Consider the following 22,621-nt stretch of genomic DNA (forward strand, 5'->3'; position numbering starts at 1 on the left):
TATACTTCAAACAATTTTGGGGTTTATTTTCGGTGGAATTTCAGTAGAACGTCTCAAAAAATTTGAATAAATCCGCTGCACCACAAATTCTGCCCAGGCTTGTTTATACAAGGGCTTTCAAGCACACCGTAAGCTTCAAAGATGGAGATTCTGTGTCGTTAACCGGCAAAAAATAATTATCCATCAGTCTGACTAAAAAGTACCCATGCATACCTGCCATACTTGGTTGGCGTCTGCTTTGCGGCGGTATTCGACAATTCGCCGTTCTTTGTGGCGGTGAAGTACTTCAGAATAAAACATCCGAGAAATTGATTTGACTCGAACCCATTTGTCTTCGCAGTAATTAGTGATCTGCTAGATGAAGTCACTATTCCCCGTTGCTGAAGCGGTTTGGACGTTGCAAATCGTCACTATGGGCCGCAAGTGCTGGCCACAACTCAGGCTTTTATTAATAATTCAAGTATATAAATGAACTTAAAAAAGATGCGTCGGTTATTTTGTGTCGAACGAATTTGCGGGAAGTTCGATTGCATCAGCTGTTTCATCTTTAAACGGATATCGACAGAGCGGACTTTTGGAGAACACGTGGAAATAAAGACACCAAAGTATATGGCCACTTACAACGATTAGGCAACCGCCTAAGCTGAAGGTGGCCTTTTAAATATCGTGATCCACGATGCACTTTATGAACTGCTTGCCTTATCAAAAAAGAAACCTGGCTTGCCCATTTACCCTTTGCAATGGTACAATTCCTCGATAAACTGACGTGAGAATTCAGTCCATATTTTGTCCTTGAGGGTTTCAGGAATATACATTAATGTCGCCTGTAAAAAAGCTCAATCTGACTATGCTAATGGCCACTAGTTCTCGTTTTGTCTCATTACTGATCCCTAAAAATTTTCTTTCAGACTAATGACACCTTCTAGGAAAAATGCCTCCCTCTTCTGCTGTACCTCAGCCGTCATCTTCCTTTTTTTTTTGTGTCCAGTAGCCGGAGTTCTGTGTGAGCGCCATTTCCTTTAGCCTAGCTTCAGTGCTCCGCAGTTTTCGAACGTGTGCGCCGCAACATCTATATCCCCAGAGCTGCATAGGACATAAACCTTCTCGAATAATGTGTCGCACCATTACTCTAAGTCTTGGATTAGTAGTTTAATTCCAATAGCCCTTATGTTCCTTTTATGGTAGAAGATTTGGCTGACTCAGTCTGTGCTCCATTTGTTTAGAGTGGATCCCATTGCGCGCGGTGAAAATCAGCGTACGCCACAGTTTCAGCCCCCTTCGGCAGGCCGGGCAGCTATGATATGCCATCGAAGCATACATTCTAAAGGGTCGGTTTGGGAACCGAGCCCTCTGGGACTCCAGCAGTGCTCCCATTTCGCATATAGCGACCTGTCATCTTCCAAGTATGATGGTAGCGTTTGACGTAAATAGGGTGAGACACTTTTACGCTTCAGCGTCTCTGTCATTATCTCCCAGTTGATTGTGCTGGAAGTGTTTCTGACATCTAGCAATATAGCAAGCAGGGCAAAGTTCCTCGTTTCCCGTGTCCTCAGTGTTTGCCCACATGCCGCATTGAGCATGACTTTTATAGCTCCTTCCGTAGATCCTCCATTTCTAAAAGCATATTGGCAGTTTAACAGCGCTTACTTCTGCTGAATTTCTTCCTGAAATCTCAGCAATTCATACGTGAACTCGATGAGAATACACTAGTGAAACAGACCCAGTACCAGCATTTCTTTAGGCCGGCCACAATATTAACTGTGGCGTTTGCAGATACCAGGGAGGGGCCGATCGATAGGTGGTAAACTAGTATGGGGTCCATGGAATACATTATGTCTTTTGATCCAATGCCTGATTTGGACGACTCAGGGAACGTCTAGCAGACAATATTACGCGGATCACTGTTCATCAGTACTTTCTCTAACGATGTTGAACATCTGCTGCGCTTGTACAGTTCGATGCTTTGCTCACTTCCAGCCTTACCTGAAAATTATATCATCTCACCTTAAAGTTACCTATGTATTAGATTTACCTGGGTAAAGCGCTGACTTATTTCGTGTGACATAAATTCACCAACACGGAAGAAGTTAAACCTCTCGAAGTTTAAAGCGTAATCATCGATTACTGAGTATATATATTGCAAGCACGTTTCACATCAACCTGCGAATCAAACTCATACATTTCACATTTTAGATGGACTTGATGGATTAAGAACAAATTTAAATGAATGGACTAAGTTATTTATGCCTTGTGAACGGCTGTTGTAGACCACCAAGGCGCCGTGGCAATGCAATAGACGCGGCATTTGGATGAAAAGGACCAGATTTCCTATCGTGGAGGATGGCCTTGAACAATTTTCGGGTTGTCAGTTGGGAAATGCCTTTCTTGGTTTGGAGCTTCATTCCAGATAACCGTATTCACCCAGATACCTAATGGGTTATACTAATTTACTCCAAGATATTGTACGGATCTGTTTTCATTTTAATGATATTTTAAGATTCTATTATATCGGAGCTTATCGCGTCGGGAGTTGTCAAAGAAGTAGTCGCTTGTGTGGCTTAAAGCGCCGCTGTTAAAATAATTGTTGAAAGGATTTTACTAATAGTCGTAATTTTTAAAGTAAGCGCAAAATTTAACATGTACTGTGTGCTAACATGGGGCTTAACCATCAGATTAAATACAATAAATATCTCAGAGATCTGGTAGGACTGTTTTGTTTATTTACTAACGGTTGACTGCTTCTAATTAATGGTTCCTGCCATTGGTTGCGTATATTCTAATATTGGGTCAGTTTTTGAATTTGTGATAGCAAGTTGCCAAATTTCCTATCAAGGTGTGGGTAGAAAATTGTGAGATGGGTATCATCGTTTGGAGAGACAAGCATTTTACAGGTGCTGGCCACATGATAGCCTGTGGCTCGGAGGCTCATGTGACAACTTATTAAATGCTTTCAGTTTCATATCTAGTACTTGGGCCTTTAGATATTGCTTTAAACGGCTGGCTGCTAACACGAACTGAAGTATATGTACGCCCGGATTCAGACCTCGACCATCATATGTTTCTAGCTTTAGCAGACGAACACTTTACTCACTGCACTACGACGAGGACACGTGAAATCTGTGTGATCTTAAACCCTTTTAATAACTGCTTCGATAGCCGATTATCATAATGGTAGTAGAATCTGTGATATTGGGTGCAAGAGTACACAATTTGTTATAGGTGCCATGATGATAGCAAAACGTTTTAGAAAAAAAATACTTCAATATGGCAGGCATGTTTGTTCAGCGAGAAAAGTAAAAAAAAAATCGATTTTGATACAGACCATAGAGGAGAAGCTAGTCTCAAACAAAGTCCACAAAACCCTAATACGCGATACTGTAAATATATAATAGACACATACAAGGGGTCATGGTGAAGCACCTTTTATCTGGAAAAATAGGCCATAAAAGCGCCCATTTGCTTGAAACGAATCGTGAAAAGATTAGGGATCAGCGATTGATAGCCCTCAGTAGACCTAAGTAGGCCTGGACGGAATTGTAAACCTATTGCTAATCTATCCAGCTATTGACACTATAGTACATAACACTGAGCGTGACGTCGTACAGAAAAGCTATGCACGCGATTTTCAATATGCCCAAAAAGAAAAGAACTTTGGCGCTGCAAGTCGTTGAATATTTCGAGATAACACACGCTATAGGAGTAGAACCATTATTTCGATAATAGATTTTTTTTCGCATTTATCGAAAGGTAACACTAAATTAGCATTACGGCTACAGCGATCTCCAAGTAGAATGACGTTATTCATATTGAAAAAGGGTCGCACCCTTTATCGAAGCCTGACCATGTTCGATCATTGGTACCGATACACAGATTCCAGAATATTTCAGCAGCATATGAGAAATAAAACAGCGAATTGGTTTAATTAAAATAATAATAGAGAAATGACTTACAGATAGAATGGCCTGCCGAAATTAAAGCCCAGGTGTAAATGCGATTACATGATATGTTAGACAACGCTAGGTCACGGTATTTATAACTAAAGTTTTATGTTTAATTAAACATCACGCATATTCAGCATAGCTGTTTGCTGCTGCCTTTCTTCTATATTTCGAATTTTACGTCCGGTGTCGCCGTTAGGCTATCCATCAGACAGATGACTGCCTTCCAGTACGAAACGGACCACATCCTGCCCCTCAGATTACGGGACAAATACGTTGCCCACTAAGCTATCATGTGGACTCTTTATCTCTACCTAGTAAGACTCTACGTAATAATTAGGCTGAGATGAAAAAATAGGCTAAGACAGCGACGACGGTCTAATCATAGATTTCGCAAAAAAAAAGCCCAAGATGACATTTCTAGGGTTGTCATGTGTTTGTTGATTACGGCTTTCGCTCGGATCGCCTGAACTTGGAGGAGTTTCCAGAGTGGATGGGTGAGCGTCAGGCAATATTAACTCAAAATAACGCGGAAATATGTGCAAGTCTGGTATTTTTACTTCTCAAACATAAATATGTTCATTTGATTCAGTAACTCGATAATTTGCATAATTGACTTTCAGCTGCCCCTTCCATGACGAATCGCGGTATTGTTGTCCTAGCGTTAGTTCGATGACCTATTAAAAGAAGGGATTTAATTCCAAAAATTTATTGTACATAATATATATGTTTACTTCAATACTCAAATCAGAATAAACAATGATTTTACTACCGGTTTTAACTCGCATCGTTCCTTCAAATTTTTCTTTCCGCGGAAATTTAAACTGCTTGCCATAGTGGTAAGATCCAATCCCGGTGGATCTGCGCGAGCTGTATTTACCGTGAGGCGCATTGTTATTGTGTACGATCGTGAGTTGCAAGGGATCTCTTCCACTGAAACTGTAGAAACAGTTTTTTTTTTTTTTAACTTTCCTTGCATAATTAATCTAGTAGCTGAATGGTCATTCGTCGTGTGGAGCCGTTTACTGAAGATGAATAAAATCAAACCAGATTTGCCCCCTTTAAGACGCGACCGGGTATGTACATTCAAAAAATAGGTGTAGCTGACTTCAATAAGTTTTTTTTTAGATACTTATATCTATTTGATTTTGCAATCGGTTTGTTAATTTCAAAGTGATCAACAAAATCGAAGAGCGCGGAAATAGATTTGCAAAATGTTATAATCGAACGTTGTCGTATGAGTACAAATGTTCGACAATAAAAATCGAACAATCTGTTCGATTTTCAACTTGCTGAAATAAGAATAGAGATAACAACACGCTGGTACTAAATGCAGATCGATTATACTAGTTTACGTGTTCTTGTCGATATGGATGCGGTGCACGAGTCATTTGTTTCAGTGGATAATATCGAAGCAGGCTGTAAAAATGAGTAAATAACAAACGATAAGTTTGTCTGTTGGTTTGTGTTTAGTAAAGACAAATTTTACTGTCTTGATCAAAAGCCATTGTAAATTTCCGAATTAATGATTTACACACATATCTTATTGTAAATAGCTTCTAAATGTATTATATCTATGGTATTAACGTCTACTATATAAACTATGGGCAGTATAGATTTACAGCATATTGGAAATGTTATTCATTGCTTATTATCAAGGCCATAAATTTCCAGACCGACGGGAGGTGTCTGTCGCACTAGCGACTGTGAACCAGGGCCTTTTACCGCTTTTATTGATGTAATAATATCAATATCGTGCTGTGCTGTTGTAGAGTTCTTATGCGTGTAACAATAATTAGTGATATTTTATCGCAGATGTGGGATCTTATTGAAGGCGAGGTTTCGATGGATATGAACGCAGAGTGTGCAGTAGTTAACTGCTCCCATACACTAAGGACACACCCTCAGATTAAGTGAGTGATAACGTTTTTTTTCACTGTTCTCCGGTTTTGTGTGTTTGTTCAACCCGAAATTCATATTTTTTTTTTAAACCTAATTTCGGCCACAGTTAAGATACTTCTTGCAAAATGCGATCTTTCAGATAAAATAATTAATAGTTTGCTCATTGTATGAATGTATTTTCCAGATTTTACCTTTTCCCGACAAATCCAACAGAACGAGTGATTTGGTCTTGTCTGTTAGGACGAATTGAGTTCGATAACGGTCCATGGGTGCCGTCATCTGGAGCTTGCGTCTGTCAAAAACACTTTCTAGGGGAACGCCGGTAAGTGAAAAATACGTAGTGAAGCTTATTTAAATTTTCAAGTCAGCATAGGTATGAAATGTGTCGCTGTTACTTACTTTGAAAGCAAACGATTTCAGCCAGATCTTTCGAAGGATATAAATAAACTCAAAACGTACTGCTATATATTAAGCTAGATTATTATACACAGCTTTATCCTTTTACTCGTCCCATAGGAAGATATATTCGTTCCTTCTATTTGATTATACCACAAGTAGAAGCTGTTATTAAAGTAAACAGATGAAATGTTCGAAACTTTGACCAAGTACTCTTCCTAACTATTTTTTCTGGTAGTAAAACCGAACAGGCTGTTCGTTGGTGTTCTTATAATATAATCGCCATCAGCGTTTTATTCTGCTTATTTTCAGGTTGAAGGTACCCGATCTGGGTCAATATTTTCCGTGTATTTTTCCTGCCATTCGCATTGCCGATACTTTACCTCTTAACTACAAGCGAGCCCGAAATGCCCGACATTCTGGGTATTACATTCATCATACCAGCGTAAGCAATGCTCTTTTTGGCACTAAAAAATAACGATACCGTGACATCGATTCAGAAAAAAATGTCTTGTCACCAGAAATGTAAAGAAACTTTGGATAGCTCCTTCGAATATAGTTTTGACAGATTATTCGTCAAAAAATCTTCGTGTGGTTGGCTCACAACTGTCCAACGTTGCCTGTAAATACATGCGTTGTGCGTTGAGTTCGCTTCATTTCTATCTTAATTTGTCGACATGTTCATCATGATGAAAGAGCGAATATTTTTCTATGAAAAATTTCACTTTTGCGTCTCCTTAGCCGAAAATTTGAATGCAAGTCAGATATTTGCGGACCTGAAATTTTTCTGAGGTGATAAAGTGTGAGTCGATAAACGGTAAGTGGATTTAAGGGTCAGCGCTCCAAAGTTTGTTGAGCAAAAATTATGTGAAAGATAAGAATATGCATGTAAAACGGCGGTTGGGACTCGTATCTTCAGATCGCTCAAAATCTGCCAAAACACTGAAGTGTCTTTCCTAACAGAAGAGGGCTGCTAAGATGCCGACAATGATAGTGTGCGGGTATTGCATGCCCCTCGAAGTTGAATACGTATCTTACAACCTGTTTAGTAGTGTCGCGAAAAATTAACGACGTAAATGTTTTTCCAGTTGTGTAGCAGTTGTTACTTCTCCTATGGCTATCCTGTTTTGTCTGGCATACTTACTAAATTTTTTAGCAAAATATTTTACAGAAAACCGACCAGAAGCGTACATCAATTATCGTCCAAAAAGCCGAAATGCCAGGTAAACAAATGTCCTTTCTGTCGTAAAGGTCAGCTAAAATTCAAACACTATTTTGAGCCGCATTTATTTATGAGCTATAACCTTTATTCTGATTAGAAAATATAAAATGTGTCCTCCTTCTTGTTTTAAGTGAATTTTAGGGTAATATTGAAAATAAAAAACGAACGTGAGAAGACAACATGCTGTCTAATATATTAATTTAATATATTCTGTCTTTTCCAATTGACTCTTGCCGTGATCCAAACCGGGTAACCAGAACAAATGCTGTAAGAAACGGGCAACAGCAGACCCCCATCTTATAATCTATCGTAATAAGTAGTACTTGGTATTGAGAGGTTTGCCACTTTTCAATACTGAACGACTCTTTTTGTTCTTACAGCCGTTACAGTTCTAATAGAAAAAAACCGATAATGTCATTTTATCTACTATTCAACTTCAAATGCTCTCCTTGCGTTACTCATTTTTAGAGCCAGATCCAGAACTCGATGGCCTAACATGGGACGAGCTCGAAGAAGTGATGTACGAATCAATCTACAAGCCTTCCGTAACTAAAATGCATGTACTGGCGGCTGAGCTGAAGTGTGATTTTACCAAGCGGATGGAGAAACTCACAGAAATATCCCGTAGGCTAGATGCCACGAGAATTGACCTCGACCTTCAGCGGCAAATCAACGTTGTAAAAAGTTACGAAATTTTAGCGCGTAACACGTTTACACATGCAGGCAGCCTCACGGGCGGCGCCCAAGGCGATACATCTCATTCTGCTAGTAAAATGACCCAAAAGTCAGCACCGATCAGCTTGGCTACTAAAACTGGAGCCGGAGGCAGCGCCCAACGACAGCAACAGAGAACACAACGTAAACCGATGATTGACGTACGAATGCCTTCTATCGTCAAAGATACTCGCTTCACGAAGTTAACACCACTCAAGATCAATCAAACGGTAGGTCGTCTGAAATTTAGCTAGCAAGTAGAATTAACGTTAGTCTTTCGTTAGTTTTTTCCATGGCAAAAACTAATGTACGTGGTCTTATTATCGTGATATCTATTGTAAAAGGCTCTGGAATTCCATCAGTGTTTATTAGCAGGATATCATATATTACTACAACTCTTAACCATAATAATTAATAGTATGCATCCTTTATTTATAATAAGTTTCCTTCAGCTTATTGACATTCACTGTATTCAAGAGATACGATTGTTACAAAATGAGCGTATTATAAAATCTCAGGATCTAATGTCACATAGGATGTTTTTAGTTAGTACAATGATCATAATTTCCTAGAACATTAGAAACCAAATAATCCATTGTAGTATCTTGTAAGCATAATCCATTCTGTCAAATAATCCATTGTAGTATCTTGTAAGCATAATCCATTCTGTCATTTCCGACTTCTTTCCGAACATTTCATCCGAATAGACATGATCCTTAGTTCGATTTGCAACCCGTGTTTGTGTTAAATTAAAATCAATTTTAATACCTTTAAAACATAATGATTTAGTTATTATACTGATTTGTATTCGTTGCTCGTATTGACCATTCCTACCGGGATTCTTCTCAGGTTTTCGTTCTCGAAGGCCGGAAAACAGACGCCTGGGGTAAAGGCACAGTGACGAAGGCTGTCGATTACGACCACGATAGCGTTAAGGTCCGGGTTGAGGGAGCAGAAACGGAGAAGTCGTTTTCGCTTGGTCAAGTTGCCTATTCTTCCCCACACAGTATGCAGCTCCAACTTGGTTCACGTATTGTGTCACAGTACGTGCCCGACAAACAGTTCTATGCCGGCGTTGTCATCGAATATCCTAAATGGCAGAATCGACACCGGTACCTAATTCTGTTCGAGGACGGTTACTGGCAATATAGCGAACCATCAAACATGTATCTCATTTGCAAGCAAACGTCGATGCCGTGGAGCCACGTCAACCAGCCTATTGTGCCATTTCTCAAGAAACACTTCTCGACAACGGAGCACGCGCTTCTACGAGCCAGCGTCGGACAGATGGTGCATGCGGAACGTGAGAAACAGTTCTTCCTTGCTAAAGTAAGCAGTGCCAGCAAGCTAGAAAACGCCTGCATCAAATACTACATATTATGTCTAAATTGAACTATTGTATTTTCAAAATTAATTTTTCATCGATGAAAGCTCGCACAAACTGAAGTCGATTACATTTCGGAAAATATTTGTCACACGGGGTGTGTATGCATTAGAGTAGTATCGCGCTTACATTTCTTTTTTTTTTTGTTCTTTTTTTTTGAAAAGCCGATGGTGCTTTTACGACAAAAAAATGTTTAATTAAAGAACATATTTAAACGAACTCTAAAGCATGTGAGAGAACGGTTGACTTTTGCCCTACATATTACGGCAAAATGACATTCGTTTGCGATTTTCTGCCCGGATTTTAATTTTTTTTAACAGGTTATGGCTGTCGACGGCAATCTCTTAAAATTGGCGTTCCGCCACTATGGCGACACGTTTGCTACCGAATGGATCTACGCTGGCTCACATCGTCTAAAAGACGTGTTTGAGCACCTCTCTCAAACAAACAAGAGTAAACACAAAATCGCGCGTCGAAAAACCGGGAAAAAGGGACAGCCCTATCTGGAGTTCGCGGACGACACCCTTGACGTTATCGAGTTATCCGACAACGAAGAAGAAGAGAACAAGGACCCAGAAAAGGACACAGATAAAGATAGCAATAACGATTCTAACGGCGAGGACGAAACGGAAATTGGAAGTGAAGGCGGAAACTCGGACGGAAGGACACGTAAAAATACAGCTCGAAAGTCGACTGCGATCAGCAAATTGCATCATGTTCAAGCCGGCACTCTACGGATGCCGAAAAACATTTCGAAAGCCGATTTGGGCTTGCAGGGCTCGATTGAACGAGTGAAAGTGCAGCCTGTTCACTCACAGATACCATTTGTGGTTCATAATTGCTCAAGGAACTGCATTCATCCTGATGACGATCCACTAAAATTTACATCGGTGAGCCCCTACGTGATGCCGTACTTTGTTGGCTGGACTCGACACGAGGGATGGCTAAGGAAGAAGGGTTTAGTCATATACAGAGCTCCCTGCGGGCGCATGATGCGGAGCCAACGCGATGTGATGGATTACCTGATAATGACGGAGAGTAAATTGACTGTTGATCAGTTTTGCTTTGAATCTGGCTTCGATCCGTTTGCCGTATGGAAGCCAAGTGTTGCCAACTACTTTCAGGAGGATATTACCAAGGGCACAGAGTTTTACCCTATCTCTTTAGTCAACGGCGTAGACAGCCACGATGACCGTGACTCCGTTCCTTATTGGCCAGAACGTCGTCCCACCAAAGCGGTTGAAAAAGTCATGCGGTTGGATGAAGATTTTTTGCCATGCTGCACGTGCGAAGACGATTGTTTAGATCGGAACACATGCGAATGCCAGCGTCAAACGGTGAACATGTCTGATGCTCAGGGTGAAATCAACCGACACGCTGGTTACACGTTCCGTTCCTTATCCGAACCACTCGTGACAGGTGTGTTTGAGTGCAATTCGCGATGCGCTTGTAGCAAACGATGCGTCAACCGCGTGGCGCAAAATGGTATCCAGTTGCGTCTACAGCTGTTCAAAACCGAACGTAAAGGTTATGGTGTGCGAACCCTGCACGATATCCCGAAAGGTCGATTTATCTGTACCTACGCGGGAACGATTTTAACCGACATTGAGGCTGATGAAAGCGGACAAGATACGTATTTCGCGGAGCTCGACTACATCGACAATGTAGTCAAACATAAGGAAGGCTACGAAAGCCAAGTCGAGGAAGATATTGAAGATATAGATGATGAAATGGACGCCATTGGTCTCGAAACAACTACAGGGTCAGGTAGTTCGATATCGGCTGCCGCCAGTGTAGCCGCAGGCGTCACGTCCAATGGAAAGAAAAAGCTCGACGCTGATGGACTCCGGCAACTTTACTTTGGAAAAGAAGAAAGCTACGTCATGGACGCTCTCACGGGCGGAAACATTGGCCGATACTTCAACCACTGTTGCGAACCGAACATGTTTGTGCAGAACGTCTTTGTGGATACTCATGACCTTCGGTTTCCATGGGTAGCCTTCTTCGCTGAACGCAACATCAGCGCTGGTGAAGAGCTAACCTGGGATTATATGTACGAGGTTGACTCGGTTCCGGGCAAGAGCCTGCGATGCTATTGTGGTATGCCTAATTGTCGTAAGCGACTTCTGTAATTTAGTGAATGGCAAAGTGAGTAAACACAGAGCTGTTCCTATATGTATATTTATGTATCCACAGCATGTATATTTATGTACAACATGTGTCGTTGATTCCAGGAGTCAACCTTACGCAGTCAAAGAGCCCGGTTTCTTAAACTTGCGAAGGTCATTTTCAAGCGAGGGAATTTTCAAGGAGTGCAAACAAAGCTGAATTTAGGTATGAAAGGAATCTCGATGTAACGTGTTGGTCAGTTGATGTTAGGACATAGGCAAGCTCAAATTCAGTTGAGTTAAAATTCACAATGAAGCTCCACGGATCTCGCGAATGTAACGGAAGATCTCAAGCAAATGGGCAAGCCATGCGGTCGTAGGCGCTGGTTAGATACCAAAGTGCCACACTCGTGTCATTTAGCAGTAGATCATTATTATTATTATTGTTACATAGTGTACAGATTATAGCACTATCACCCTCAATTACATGCGATTAAACCTATTTTGTGTGTCGCATGAAGGGTACTGAGCATGCTTATATCTAACATCAGACCATTATGAAATTAGGTATATTTTCAATTGTCAACAAAATAATAGAAATATAATATTATTAGTTCCTATAAAATAACGTTAACTGTTTAGTTGGCTATAGTTCACGATAGACGGAACAACAAACAATGTTAACATGAACAGTGAAGTGCGACCAAGATATCTCGCCTATGACAGTATTGATTGATATAAAGTTTCAGTGTTCTAAATTCATTGTCTGTGTTTTCATTTCGCTTTAAACGTATTGTGGGCCTAATAGCGATTACAAAGGGCCAACCGATCGAAATTTGTTTCTAGGTTGGCTCGGTTTTTCGCTTGAAGATTTTTTTCTCATTTGATGAATATGAATATGAAAAACACTTCCACACTAAGTGGTCCACACTAAGTGGTGAACTCGACTGAACAGAATCCACACTAAGTGATGAACTCGACTGAACAGAATCCACACTAAGTGATGAACTCGACTGAACAGAATCCACACTAAGTGATGAACTCGACTGAACAGAATCCACACTAAGTGATGAACTCGACTGAACAGAATCCACACTAAGTGATGAACTCGACTGAACAGAATATCAGATTGATGAAGATAATTTTTTTTCGAAATCGCCTGGCACATGATTTTTGTCATTGCGATTACAAATCACAATCGGTAGCGTAAGATGCCGTGTTTGGATATTATTATTATTCGGTTAAGCGGTTAGTTTCAATATACGCCAGATTGTCGACGGCACCTAATGCATGTGTGAATAAACACTGAAATATTGTTACAGATAGTGAAACTCATATTTCTGCAGCCTGTCTTAACTCTATGACTGTCTTTAATAGATATTGTGGAGTGGCTTTACTGAAATATGACTACTGTTTTTTTTTCAGATCAGTAGACGGTTTAAATAATTTAACTTATCAAAAAAAAAGCTACATGTCCTTTTTTGACAAGTACTTGGCGAACCTGTTCAGGGGCGACTCAGTGTACTGCTACAGCTCGGACAGCAAATAAATAGCGTACTAGTGTGGCTTCTGCTTCATTCCCTAAGTCTTTTTTTGCTTCTAAGCTACAAGAGTGCGTTATGTTGCTCGAAAACGGCCAGTCGGACGTGAGGTGGATAAGTTGAGTTATCACCAACATCTGCAGGTTCTCGGCTTTTGTATTACCTAACCGAAATGGCCTGTTGCAATCTCAGTCAAGCGTACGGAGCTAAGTCGGTCCCGACAATTGGTTTCCCTTCACCTGCAGTATACATATATATATATATATATATAAATAATAGCCAGATTAAATGCACTAGGGGTTTTTCTCTCTCTGTTTTCTATTTATTCTATATTTTTTTTACATTTTATTCTGTATCAGATTTAGATGTTTACATTGCGGATGTGGTACAGTGTACTGCATAAAAAAATCAAAAATAATTTTTGTATACGCCGTTCGTCTCGTCCAACGTTGCTTAATTTTTTCTACACGGTCTAATCTGTAGTTTCAGCCTTATAATAAGTTGTACTGGAGGGCCTGTTAGCCATTTAATAAACTCAGAAATTAAGCCGTTGACGCGCTCTGACGTATTCTATACTACCCTAAAACACTCTAAATTGAGGATTTGGTTAATATTTTGAAACATAGGCGTACGTTGGCTGAGAAAAGTCTAAACATTATATCTGATAAATGGGCAACTGTGTAACAGGCGACAAACAGTATTCTTTTTTTGTCAGATTTGAGTTGACTTACCCACTTCATAACGGAGTCTGCTTCATCCGTACTAGATGCGTCGACAATTCTGTCACGGAACAGATCTTAGTAATTTATCAATTCTCTAAACCACTTGCTTATTAACATAAGCGACGGAAAGACGCTATCATGCATCTGAGTGTCCTTGCTCATCGGTGGTCGAATATGCAATGAGATACTTGCTGCATGTCCAGCCTGTTATTAGTAGGAACTTAGTGCTATGGGGCTTAGGCCCTTGAGGCCTTAAATCCCAGGCGTACAAATCAAATCGTGATCACACTCGTATATCTCCGCGTTACTTGAGTGGTGAGAAACTCTCCAGTTTGCCCCTCATAGAAAACTAGTGTAGAATAGGAAATTGAGTAAGACCAAAGGGGTAAATGCGAAATAGCTTGGTTAGCACGATTCATGTGAACGAATATTTAATTTGGGCCGACTAACTTGTGAAGTCATATTCATCCACTTACTCTTAAGCTCTTCTCAGAGATATCTTTTAAACACTAATAACCCGTTGAGCACTATGAGACATAGTGTTCGTTTATCGCTTATTCTTGTGCTTCAGACAGGTACCTTTACGAGAAAGGGACGAAAGAAAGTAGGCCTGTACGCATCTTTTATGCACTATCGGTAACTGCCTATTTTCGGCTACAGAACATAGGTCTTGTGCGCAAGGATCCAATTACGAAATTATGCATGTCCTTAGTTATGATACCATGGTAGAACATGCATATTAATATAGCTATATTTTTTATTATTGATGTTTCTTAATAATTACTAAATATATAATAAAATATACAAACCTACTTATAACCATTTCTACGCGCATTAGGTCTAATAAAAATGGCCTGACCTCCCCATGTATCATTAAGGTGATAAGTAGAAGGATGTAAATTTTAAACACAAAGTAAATTTTCAGCAAGGAGTAGCTTGTTTCTGCTTTGTTCCTTGAAGCGGCTCCTTATGCTGAGCAATATAGATTGTCTCTAGCGGAAAATAACGCTAATCTACGTGAGTGGCTAGGGTGTGTCGTGTCACTATGATTGTGAGGCGATAACCATAACGAGCTCTTTTAGTTGCCTTTGACGTTGGAAATCTGAAACCCTTGCCGTTGTTGCGTGCGCATTTCATCGCAGAGCGAGGCATTTTATACTCAAATATCTATGGAGATAACCAGGGGTAAGACCCAGTTCCCGCAAATCCTCACAACGATTTCTGCCGTCATCACATTTTTGGGGGTTGTCGGGTACATTCTTTTTCTATCTTCCTTTCTCATGCTTACATCGTCCATTGTTTCTCATTGCCCCTTATGGGCAAAGAATTTCCCGAGAGAACGCGTTTTCAACCAATGCATGCGAGAATGAAGAATAGTGCTTGAGAGCCGACGGATCCCGGATGTGTATCTGTTATTCTAAAGTGGCGCCCTAATTCGCGCGCTATTTTGTTCATACATTTATTCAACACAGAATACTAACTCCGGTATGCGCATGTGTTGAGGAATAAGCTCTAAAATTGATGAAATAAATCAATAAAATTTATTGGTGAAAAAACTTATCGGATTTTGCTATCGTTCATCTCTTTCTACTACTAGCTCTCCGTAGCTACTATTCAATCAGTTACATTACAATATGTTAGCGACGGCTGAAGAAGGTATCTTGCAGAGATGACACCCAATGAGCTGGCGTACGATCCAGCAATTGTTATTATAATAATTACGATGGTGCTAGTGAAATAATTAGCGCGGACTAATGGCCCTCAAAGCTCCTTATACTGTCAAACTAGCTGTGTGACCAAAGATGCGTAAAGATTGTCCAGGCCTTGTCTGAACAGCCAGGGCAGATATCTTCTGAGAAGACAATGCTGACTTGCAGATTCGAGAACGTATGTGATCATTTGTGAATACGCACATGACAGAAGGCATATCATACGAACCAGCTCTACAAAGTTAGTTAATTAATACAGTGTCTATATAGAAACCTTTCTTCTAGGAACCCTTATGCACTTACGTCTACTTCTTAGTTGGTGTTCGCATCGCTACTATTATGCTAGCTCTCAAAAAATCCTTATCAAGTTTTATAATACATATATCTATGGCAAGGATCTAACTCGGAACATCTTAATAGGGAGTTGTTTGCTAATATATTTGTTAATATATAACTCTAATGAATTGTTAAGGCGCTATAAAAGTGTAGCAGAATTAGCTCACTTTGGATAGCAATAGAAGTTATGAGATGAAATACATTTGCTATGTATTTAGAGTTTTATTAAATACTATTGACTAATTACGAGAACACGTTGTTGATATGTTAGACTGGAGTTTTTTAAAACTACTCTTTTTTGATACGGCCTTGAAATTCAACATTTGGATAGTTACTCTCACTGCTATTACACCTAATTTAAATGAGCTAGGTGTACTTCAATCTCCGCATTATTTACTATTCTTAGAGTCGTCAAACTATGATAAAACTGTGCGGTGTTAACATGTGTTACTTCCTTAAATAGATTTAATAAGTAAATTCTGAGTCATGCTAAGAAATTGGCCAAATTCGTTGCAGATGTCGAGTTCTTCATCGTACATCTATCTCAACAGCAAGCAGCACTGTTGTCGCACTAACTACGGACAAAATGTCCACTCCTAGTCCACACCTTCTGTCTACTGATTTTTCGCTGGGCAAATATCGACCTAAACGAAAAGCAAAGCGAGAAGTCCATCAAAACGCCCGAGAATTCTGCTAGGACGCTGGCGTTTAACAGGACGGACCCATACAGGTTCAGGACAACGACATAACCTTGCTATGATCGGCACAAATCTGTATGGATTCGTTGCGTGAAGCGCGGCCAATAGTGGTCTACCCTAATCTCAGGCTATAATTATATCATCAATTATGAGCACAATGTGCCTTTAATCGAGATCTAGTTTTCATCCAGGGAGATTGAAAACAAATGCAGATTACTGTCCAGCAACTTTACTTTTTCATAACAATAATCAACTAATTTATAAAGGATCTGTATTAAGCTATCACACTTAAATAAAGAAATGATAAAAATCCGATGTGACGTTCAACATAAATGAAGTTTCGATGCATTTTTCTGCATTTCTTTCTGCAAATTCGCCAATAGGCCCATCGATAAAAATACGGCAAGAGAGAACTAGTGCTGGATAAAATCTTTTCAGACGGGCGACCAAATTTATTCAAGTTTTCCGTTTTTTTCGTTTGTTACCCTTAGAAGCTTACTTTGTTTAAACCTAAGTTTGTTATTCCTAAAGGTCACTTACAAGGAATGCGCTGTTACCGTTAACGAACCGGTTGATAAAGTGGAGAGGCCAATTTGGAAAGGTAAGGTTCCGGTTTAAATGCACAGCCCACAGCTGACTTTCACTTCCGAGCGCTTCGTAGTTTTCGGTTCTGGAGTATTTTAGATCCTACGCGTTTGAAAAGCATAGTACTATCGGTATGGTATAGCGTCTCGCGTAGATACAGCAAGATCTTGAAGCCGGGATCACCAGCTGCTATAATAACTTTTCGAGAAATGTAAACCTTTTAGAATCGCAGAGGTAACTGGTGCAACGCTAAAACTCGCAACTCAGACGATATGATTGTATTCGAACAGAGTGTTTTGAAACTTCCGGAAGGCAGATTTTTGAATTAACAATATAATGATGAACGATAAAAAATTATTAAGAAAGCGACAGTTAATTTAAGCGAAGCCAAAATGATCAGCTTTTTTAACGAGAAATAATAGAACTAACAAGTTTTTATTAAGTTATATATATATATATATATATATATATATATATATATAGCTAAGTTCCTTATAATTAAAAATGGAAAGCGCAATTCTTGCTTGCGATTGAGTCCTGTAAGCAGATATTTTAGCTATTCGGTAAAAAGTTCGCGTTGAAACCTTTCCCGAACTATTTTGCTAGGCTGGCTAGGTAATTTAAAAAATAATATATCTTCTGAAGACCTCTCCTCCTAAAAATTAAAATTCAGAAAAGCTAATTAGGAAGTTATGCGGACCCCCCCCCCCCATATATTGATAGACATTAAATACGTATTTAGTCTGTATGTATTTAAACATTAGGCATGCTTGCCTTTAATTGTTGACCCAAACGAAGTCCTAAACCCGACATGCAGGCACCATGTAAACACTCTTCTTCCTGACCCGCCAAGGAATGGATACAGCATAACCTATGAGCGAGTCTAAACAAAGTATTGTGCAGTCTTAGAGTGCAGAAAACTCTAATTTACACAAGTGCCGAGTTGCACGGGGCCTTGAGAGCTCTAGCCAGAAAGACATTTCACGAAAAAATAGCACCGCCCGGAAGTGATCCGGATACGACCACTGCAAAAACAGCCCAAGGATGTTATGAAAACAAAATTTAGTAATTCTATGCCCAGGGTAGTCGCAGGAGTTGACACTTGTCGTGTCTCATCCTTAAGGGGATGTTTTGAAATCTATGAATTTAACTAGAAGTCAGAAAACAAAAAAAAACATGACTCTACATAGCTGTTTTGAACACAAGTAATTTTCTCATCAGCTATGCAAACCAACTATTCCCTTAGCGATTTTAGCTGCATTTCGTTGCTTGTCACAGATAAAAATACCGTTGAGATGTTAGAAATATATAGAAGCTATTCACTAAACCTCTGAGCTTTGCATCTTGACGAAAAACGTAGATTGCGTGACGCGTACACAAGCAATGCCAGACGACAAAATGACGCTGATGCATAAGCATTTTCGGCGGTTGAGGGTAAAAGCACTGTGCACTGCGTGAGTGAGGAATGTCAAACAGAAAGAAAAAGAACACAAGCGAACAATGTTCCTGACCGTCGTCGACCGCAATCACATCAACGGACAGAAGCACGCTTCAGTTAGACAACTACAGATGTTAAACGACGAAAAATTTATGACAACTGAAAGGATTTACCCGATGATTCCTTCATTGAATTTGTTTAAGTCACAATAGCAGTTAATACGAAAATTGCGTATCTGGGAGAAATAATCACAATCCAGATTCGTACCTGATCTATTAAGGCCAACATTATTTGGAACGATAACAGCAGTCAATCTCAGAAACACTAATGTCGCTCTTAATTACATCTATTGAGTAACAAAAGATTGAGCATAAGGTTCTAAACGACGATACGCTAGTTCAGTTGTGTTCTGTTCAGGGTAATTTCACTCTATTGGGAAATGCCGTCACTATTCAAGAGTTATTCGCCACGAAAACCTCTGAGGAGAAACAACAAACAAAACAATGATATATAATAACATATTTGCCTAGCCATAGTAATTGCAGCATTATCGCTCCAACATCTTCGATACTAACAAGGCCAAAAAATCGCATCACGTGAGATGAGTTCTATTTTTTTTCTTAGTTAGCATGCTGTATAAAGTATTACTAACAAATTATACTAAGTTAGGAGGATAGAACTTTCCGTTGAGATTGGTCTCCTAAACAGAGCACTAAACTAAGATGCACTTATATGAGCCTATGTGGCGTACCGAAACAGTTGGATGTGCGCGACGCACATGTGTCATCCGTAACTGATCGATCCCGAATGTGAGACTCATTTTTTCGCGTAGCTTATTTTTCGTATATTGGCTGCGGTACCTGCGCTGCTGTCAACAAAGCCTACTATTATATAACTGCGTTAGCGACGTATTTATTTGTACCCAGCCCAAAATAATCAATCTGTTACTTACAACCGAGAGCTTAAGATTATTGATACGGATAATGATTGACAGTACGAGCAAAGGACAAGTCAGTTTTCCATAAAACGCCTACAATTGCCCATTACGTTGTTTACAATCTTGCGATCTAAAGAATCATCGCTGTGTATATGATTGTCATTCCTAAGTACGTCTTACAGTTAGTCTGTAATTTCGCTTCCGCGCTATAAGTTCGTGTTGAACTTTCATATTTCGCTGTTGTGACAGTAGGATTAGGTAGCTTACATGCTGTCTTCGATTAGTAATATTACTGAACAATAATGATAGTTCTCCGTTTTCTATTAGTGTTAATTAACGACCAGGCAACTTAGTTGTTAGAAGCTTTTACTTGAGGGAAGCATGACACACTCGTCTAAATGGAACCGATTTACATGCCCTGACGATGTATTCATTTAACGCATTTTAATCGACTTGCTGATACGACCACCTCGGTCCCCCCACGGTCTGTGATACGCCAGCAGGACTTGGATCGTTGTTCAATAGGGCATTGGTGGCGGAGAAGCCGTTAGGCCGGCGAATCCGGAAAACACGCAACTCGAGTTCATGAACGGATGGGCCAGCAAATTCAGGGCGTAGAACCAAGTCGGGTCTCTGTATTAATTTTACCTCCAACGAATTTAGGTATAGTACTGCATATGTGCTACTTAGGGCCTTCTGCTATACCGGCTTCTGCCGTTACCTCAACAGACACTGGACTCAAACCACATCAAACATGTAACATATTTTCTTGCTCAGAGCAGAAGACTTGTTTGACGTTGAAGGCCAACTTTTCTCGTCGTCGTTGTTGCGCTAGCTGCATCAGAAATTACCTCAGCCAACGATATCTTTTAGTTTTTTCGAACGAATCACGTCTTGAAAGCCAACGAGTCGGACGGATGTCGCTGTACAAGGTAACAACTTTGTACATTTCCTGATTTCTGTAGACTACGAAAAAAGAACGTGTACACTGAACGGATCTGGCCGCTGCCGCCCTATGCATATTGTCTAAAACTTGGAACCAAGTCGAACAACAGTAGCTATCGGCAGAAGCGTAGTACTGGTATGAGTAGTGATCAAGGAGGAAGGGATGATGTAACAAGGACAATATTAAAAAGAAACCCTAAAGTCTGAACAGACGTTACCGAAGTACTGAGGACCAGCAGAACTAAACAATCTATGGTGCGCTTCTGTTAAAGTTGTTCGATCGATAAACAATTTGTTCTTCGTTGCGGCCGATATCGATTTCAGTGTTGGAAACAAACGAATAACAATAAAGAGATTATTATCGATCTTTGATTTTCTAATTGCAGACGACAAAAAATTATTTTTGCCTACTAGCTAGAGAATAATAGTTTCTCCGCATTATGTTGTAAATACCAGTAATTATCAAGGTGAAGGTCTCCTAAAAGTTTGAAAAAGTCATCTGGCAGTTAGAGAAGTTCTAAATCCCTCTGAATCTACCGTTACTAAGAATTTTCAGTCTGCTGAAAAATATATCCGAACAGTACCATTCAGTGTGTAACTTAACAATGTCAAATCGTTATGCCGAGACTGCGGAATCTTACAGTTACCTTTTCCTCGTTCTGCATGTGCTATGCCGCGGACCGATCTAATGCTGGCCTTATGATTTGCCGTCCTAGACTGGTAAGCCGATGCGCTTCGTTGAAACCGCATTGAAACAATCCGACAATGGTCCGATAATCTAATATGTTGTTGTTAATGTGTATTTTTGCGTGACAAGTAGCAATAAACGCCTCATAATTGAAGACCTCCCCTTTGACGTCTTAAAAATAGGATGTCGATCAATCTGATGCCATGATAACAGCGACTGCGCAGTAGTCGTCTAGTCCTTGTCTCGGTTTTATGCTCAACTTCGAATGGATCTATAATTGCAATATAACAGTGACGATGTTTGTTTAATTCGATAACATTAAGAACGTCAAAGCTTGGACGAAATGAGCATGTCAGCACAAATGGTTTATTTTATCGAATAAGGTAAGTTGTTCGTTGTCAATTAAGGTAACTTTGCGCGCTTATAGATTTGTAAACAGGTCAGTGTGGTCGTATTGTTTGTAAATAATATCTGCACTACTCTGGTTCTTGAGCAACATGCTCAAATTTAATTATTTACGCCGTTAATAACCCACTTCGACCGGTGTAGAATTGAGGTATAGCTTTAATGTGGAATGTTATTACACAGATGTACTACACAAAAGTTCTTGAAGGTATGGTCAAAGTGCAACCGATCAATGAACTTGGTCTGCCCACCTGTTTCGTCTGTAAATCTTGCAACGCGGGTAAAACATCAAAGATCAAAACGAAAAACACGGTTCCGATCCGTGCTCCTTTGTTGCTGGCTAATCCTTTTCCTACCGACCGATTCATAAACTAGTCGAAATTGCAATGACGATAATAACAATGCTAACTAAGCACTCTCTTATGAGCGACCGCTTATGCAAAAATAAATTTTTACCACATTCGACTCAGGTATGAGCAGTGATATCATTTCTGTATCGTGGTAGTTAAGTCGAGTTCTCTTCGAGTCTCTATTTTTTCCCTTCCTTCGGGTTGTCATCCTTTCAAGAAGACAACCGGAAGCAAACAAACGAAACTGTCCACCCCAACACTCCCAGGACTTTTTGATGTGTGCTGCAGCAAACGACGAGGCTAGCGATGTATTGGGCCACCCAAGCAGGCGAAAGAGTCACTTTTGCTTCAACAGCCTCTTTGTTACCATCAGTTGCCTGCCTTGTCAAGCTCGCAGGTACCCTGCGATTACTAGACAGTTGAGAAGCGGACGTTGCCATCTGAAGCTCTGTTCAGCCTGCGTTGATTACCAGTTAACCCCGTTCCTGTCCTCGGCTCTTAAGCTGTCATGTTAGATCCTAAACTCCTTTAGAGTCTTTTCGTTATCTCCCGAGATTCGGATTATATGATGATTTGGACGTTCACTTTTAACAATTCCGTACT

At 40.0% G+C, this 22,621-nt stretch overlaps 2 protein-coding genes across 11 annotated transcripts in view; both read left to right on the forward strand.

Moving 5' to 3' along the window:
- Positions 1 to 4,829: 4,829 nt before the first annotated feature.
- Positions 4,830 to 12,426, forward strand: egg (SET domain bifurcated histone lysine methyltransferase eggless). 5 transcript variants are annotated; one of them, XM_022804518.2, is made up of 8 exons: positions 4,830 to 5,014; positions 5,754 to 5,851; positions 6,025 to 6,162; positions 6,549 to 6,681; positions 7,408 to 7,459; positions 7,927 to 8,402; positions 9,022 to 9,501; positions 9,877 to 12,426. In XM_022804518.2, the coding sequence occupies exons 1-8, from the start codon at positions 4,970 to 4,972 to the stop codon at positions 11,686 to 11,688; spliced, it is 3,234 nt and encodes a 1,077-aa protein (XP_022660253.1). In that variant the 5' UTR covers positions 4,830 to 4,969; the 3' UTR covers positions 11,689 to 12,426. The 5 variants fall into 5 exon arrangements, with proteins under 5 accessions (XP_022660253.1, XP_086843797.1, XP_086843798.1 ...); XM_086987671.1 differs by lacking the exon at positions 4,830 to 5,014 and adding an exon at positions 5,142 to 5,359; XM_086987672.1 differs by lacking the exon at positions 4,830 to 5,014 and adding an exon at positions 5,144 to 5,399.
- A 7,011-nt stretch (positions 12,427 to 19,437) lies between these two features.
- LOC111248976 (kinesin-like protein Klp10A) overlaps positions 19,438 to 22,621 on the forward strand; it is a 37,302-nt gene continuing 34,118 nt past the window's right edge. For 2 of the 6 annotated variants that reach the window (XM_086987072.1, XM_086987073.1), the window contains exon 1: positions 19,445 to 21,646. Coding sequence is in view for 3 of the 6 variants with exons in the window: in XM_086987069.1 (XP_086843195.1) it covers positions 21,194 to 21,295 (102 nt within the window). In the remaining 3 variants the exon portion in view is untranslated. Of the gene's footprint in view, positions 21,647 to 22,621 lie in introns of all 6 variants that reach the window. The other 4 variants (XM_086987069.1, XM_086987068.1, XM_086987071.1 and 1 more) reach the window with 4 other exon arrangements.

Source organism: Varroa destructor, unplaced genomic scaffold, assembly GCF_002443255.2.
Source record: "Varroa destructor unplaced genomic scaffold, Vdes_3.0 BEIS01000004.1, whole genome shotgun sequence".
Lineage (NCBI taxonomy): Eukaryota > Metazoa > Arthropoda > Arachnida > Mesostigmata > Varroidae > Varroa > Varroa destructor.

Coding starts and splice junctions, on each gene's coding strand:
- egg (XM_086987671.1), top strand. CDS start 5,312: ATGCGGTGCACGAGTCATTTGTTTCAGTGGATAATATCGAAGCAGGCT. Junction 7,460..7,926: donor CCAAAAAGCCGAAATGCCAG/GTAAACAAATGT, acceptor ACTCATTTTTAG/AGCCAGATCCAGAACTCGAT. Junction 8,403..9,021: donor CACTCAAGATCAATCAAACG/GTAGGTCGTCTG, acceptor GATTCTTCTCAG/GTTTTCGTTCTCGAAGGCCG.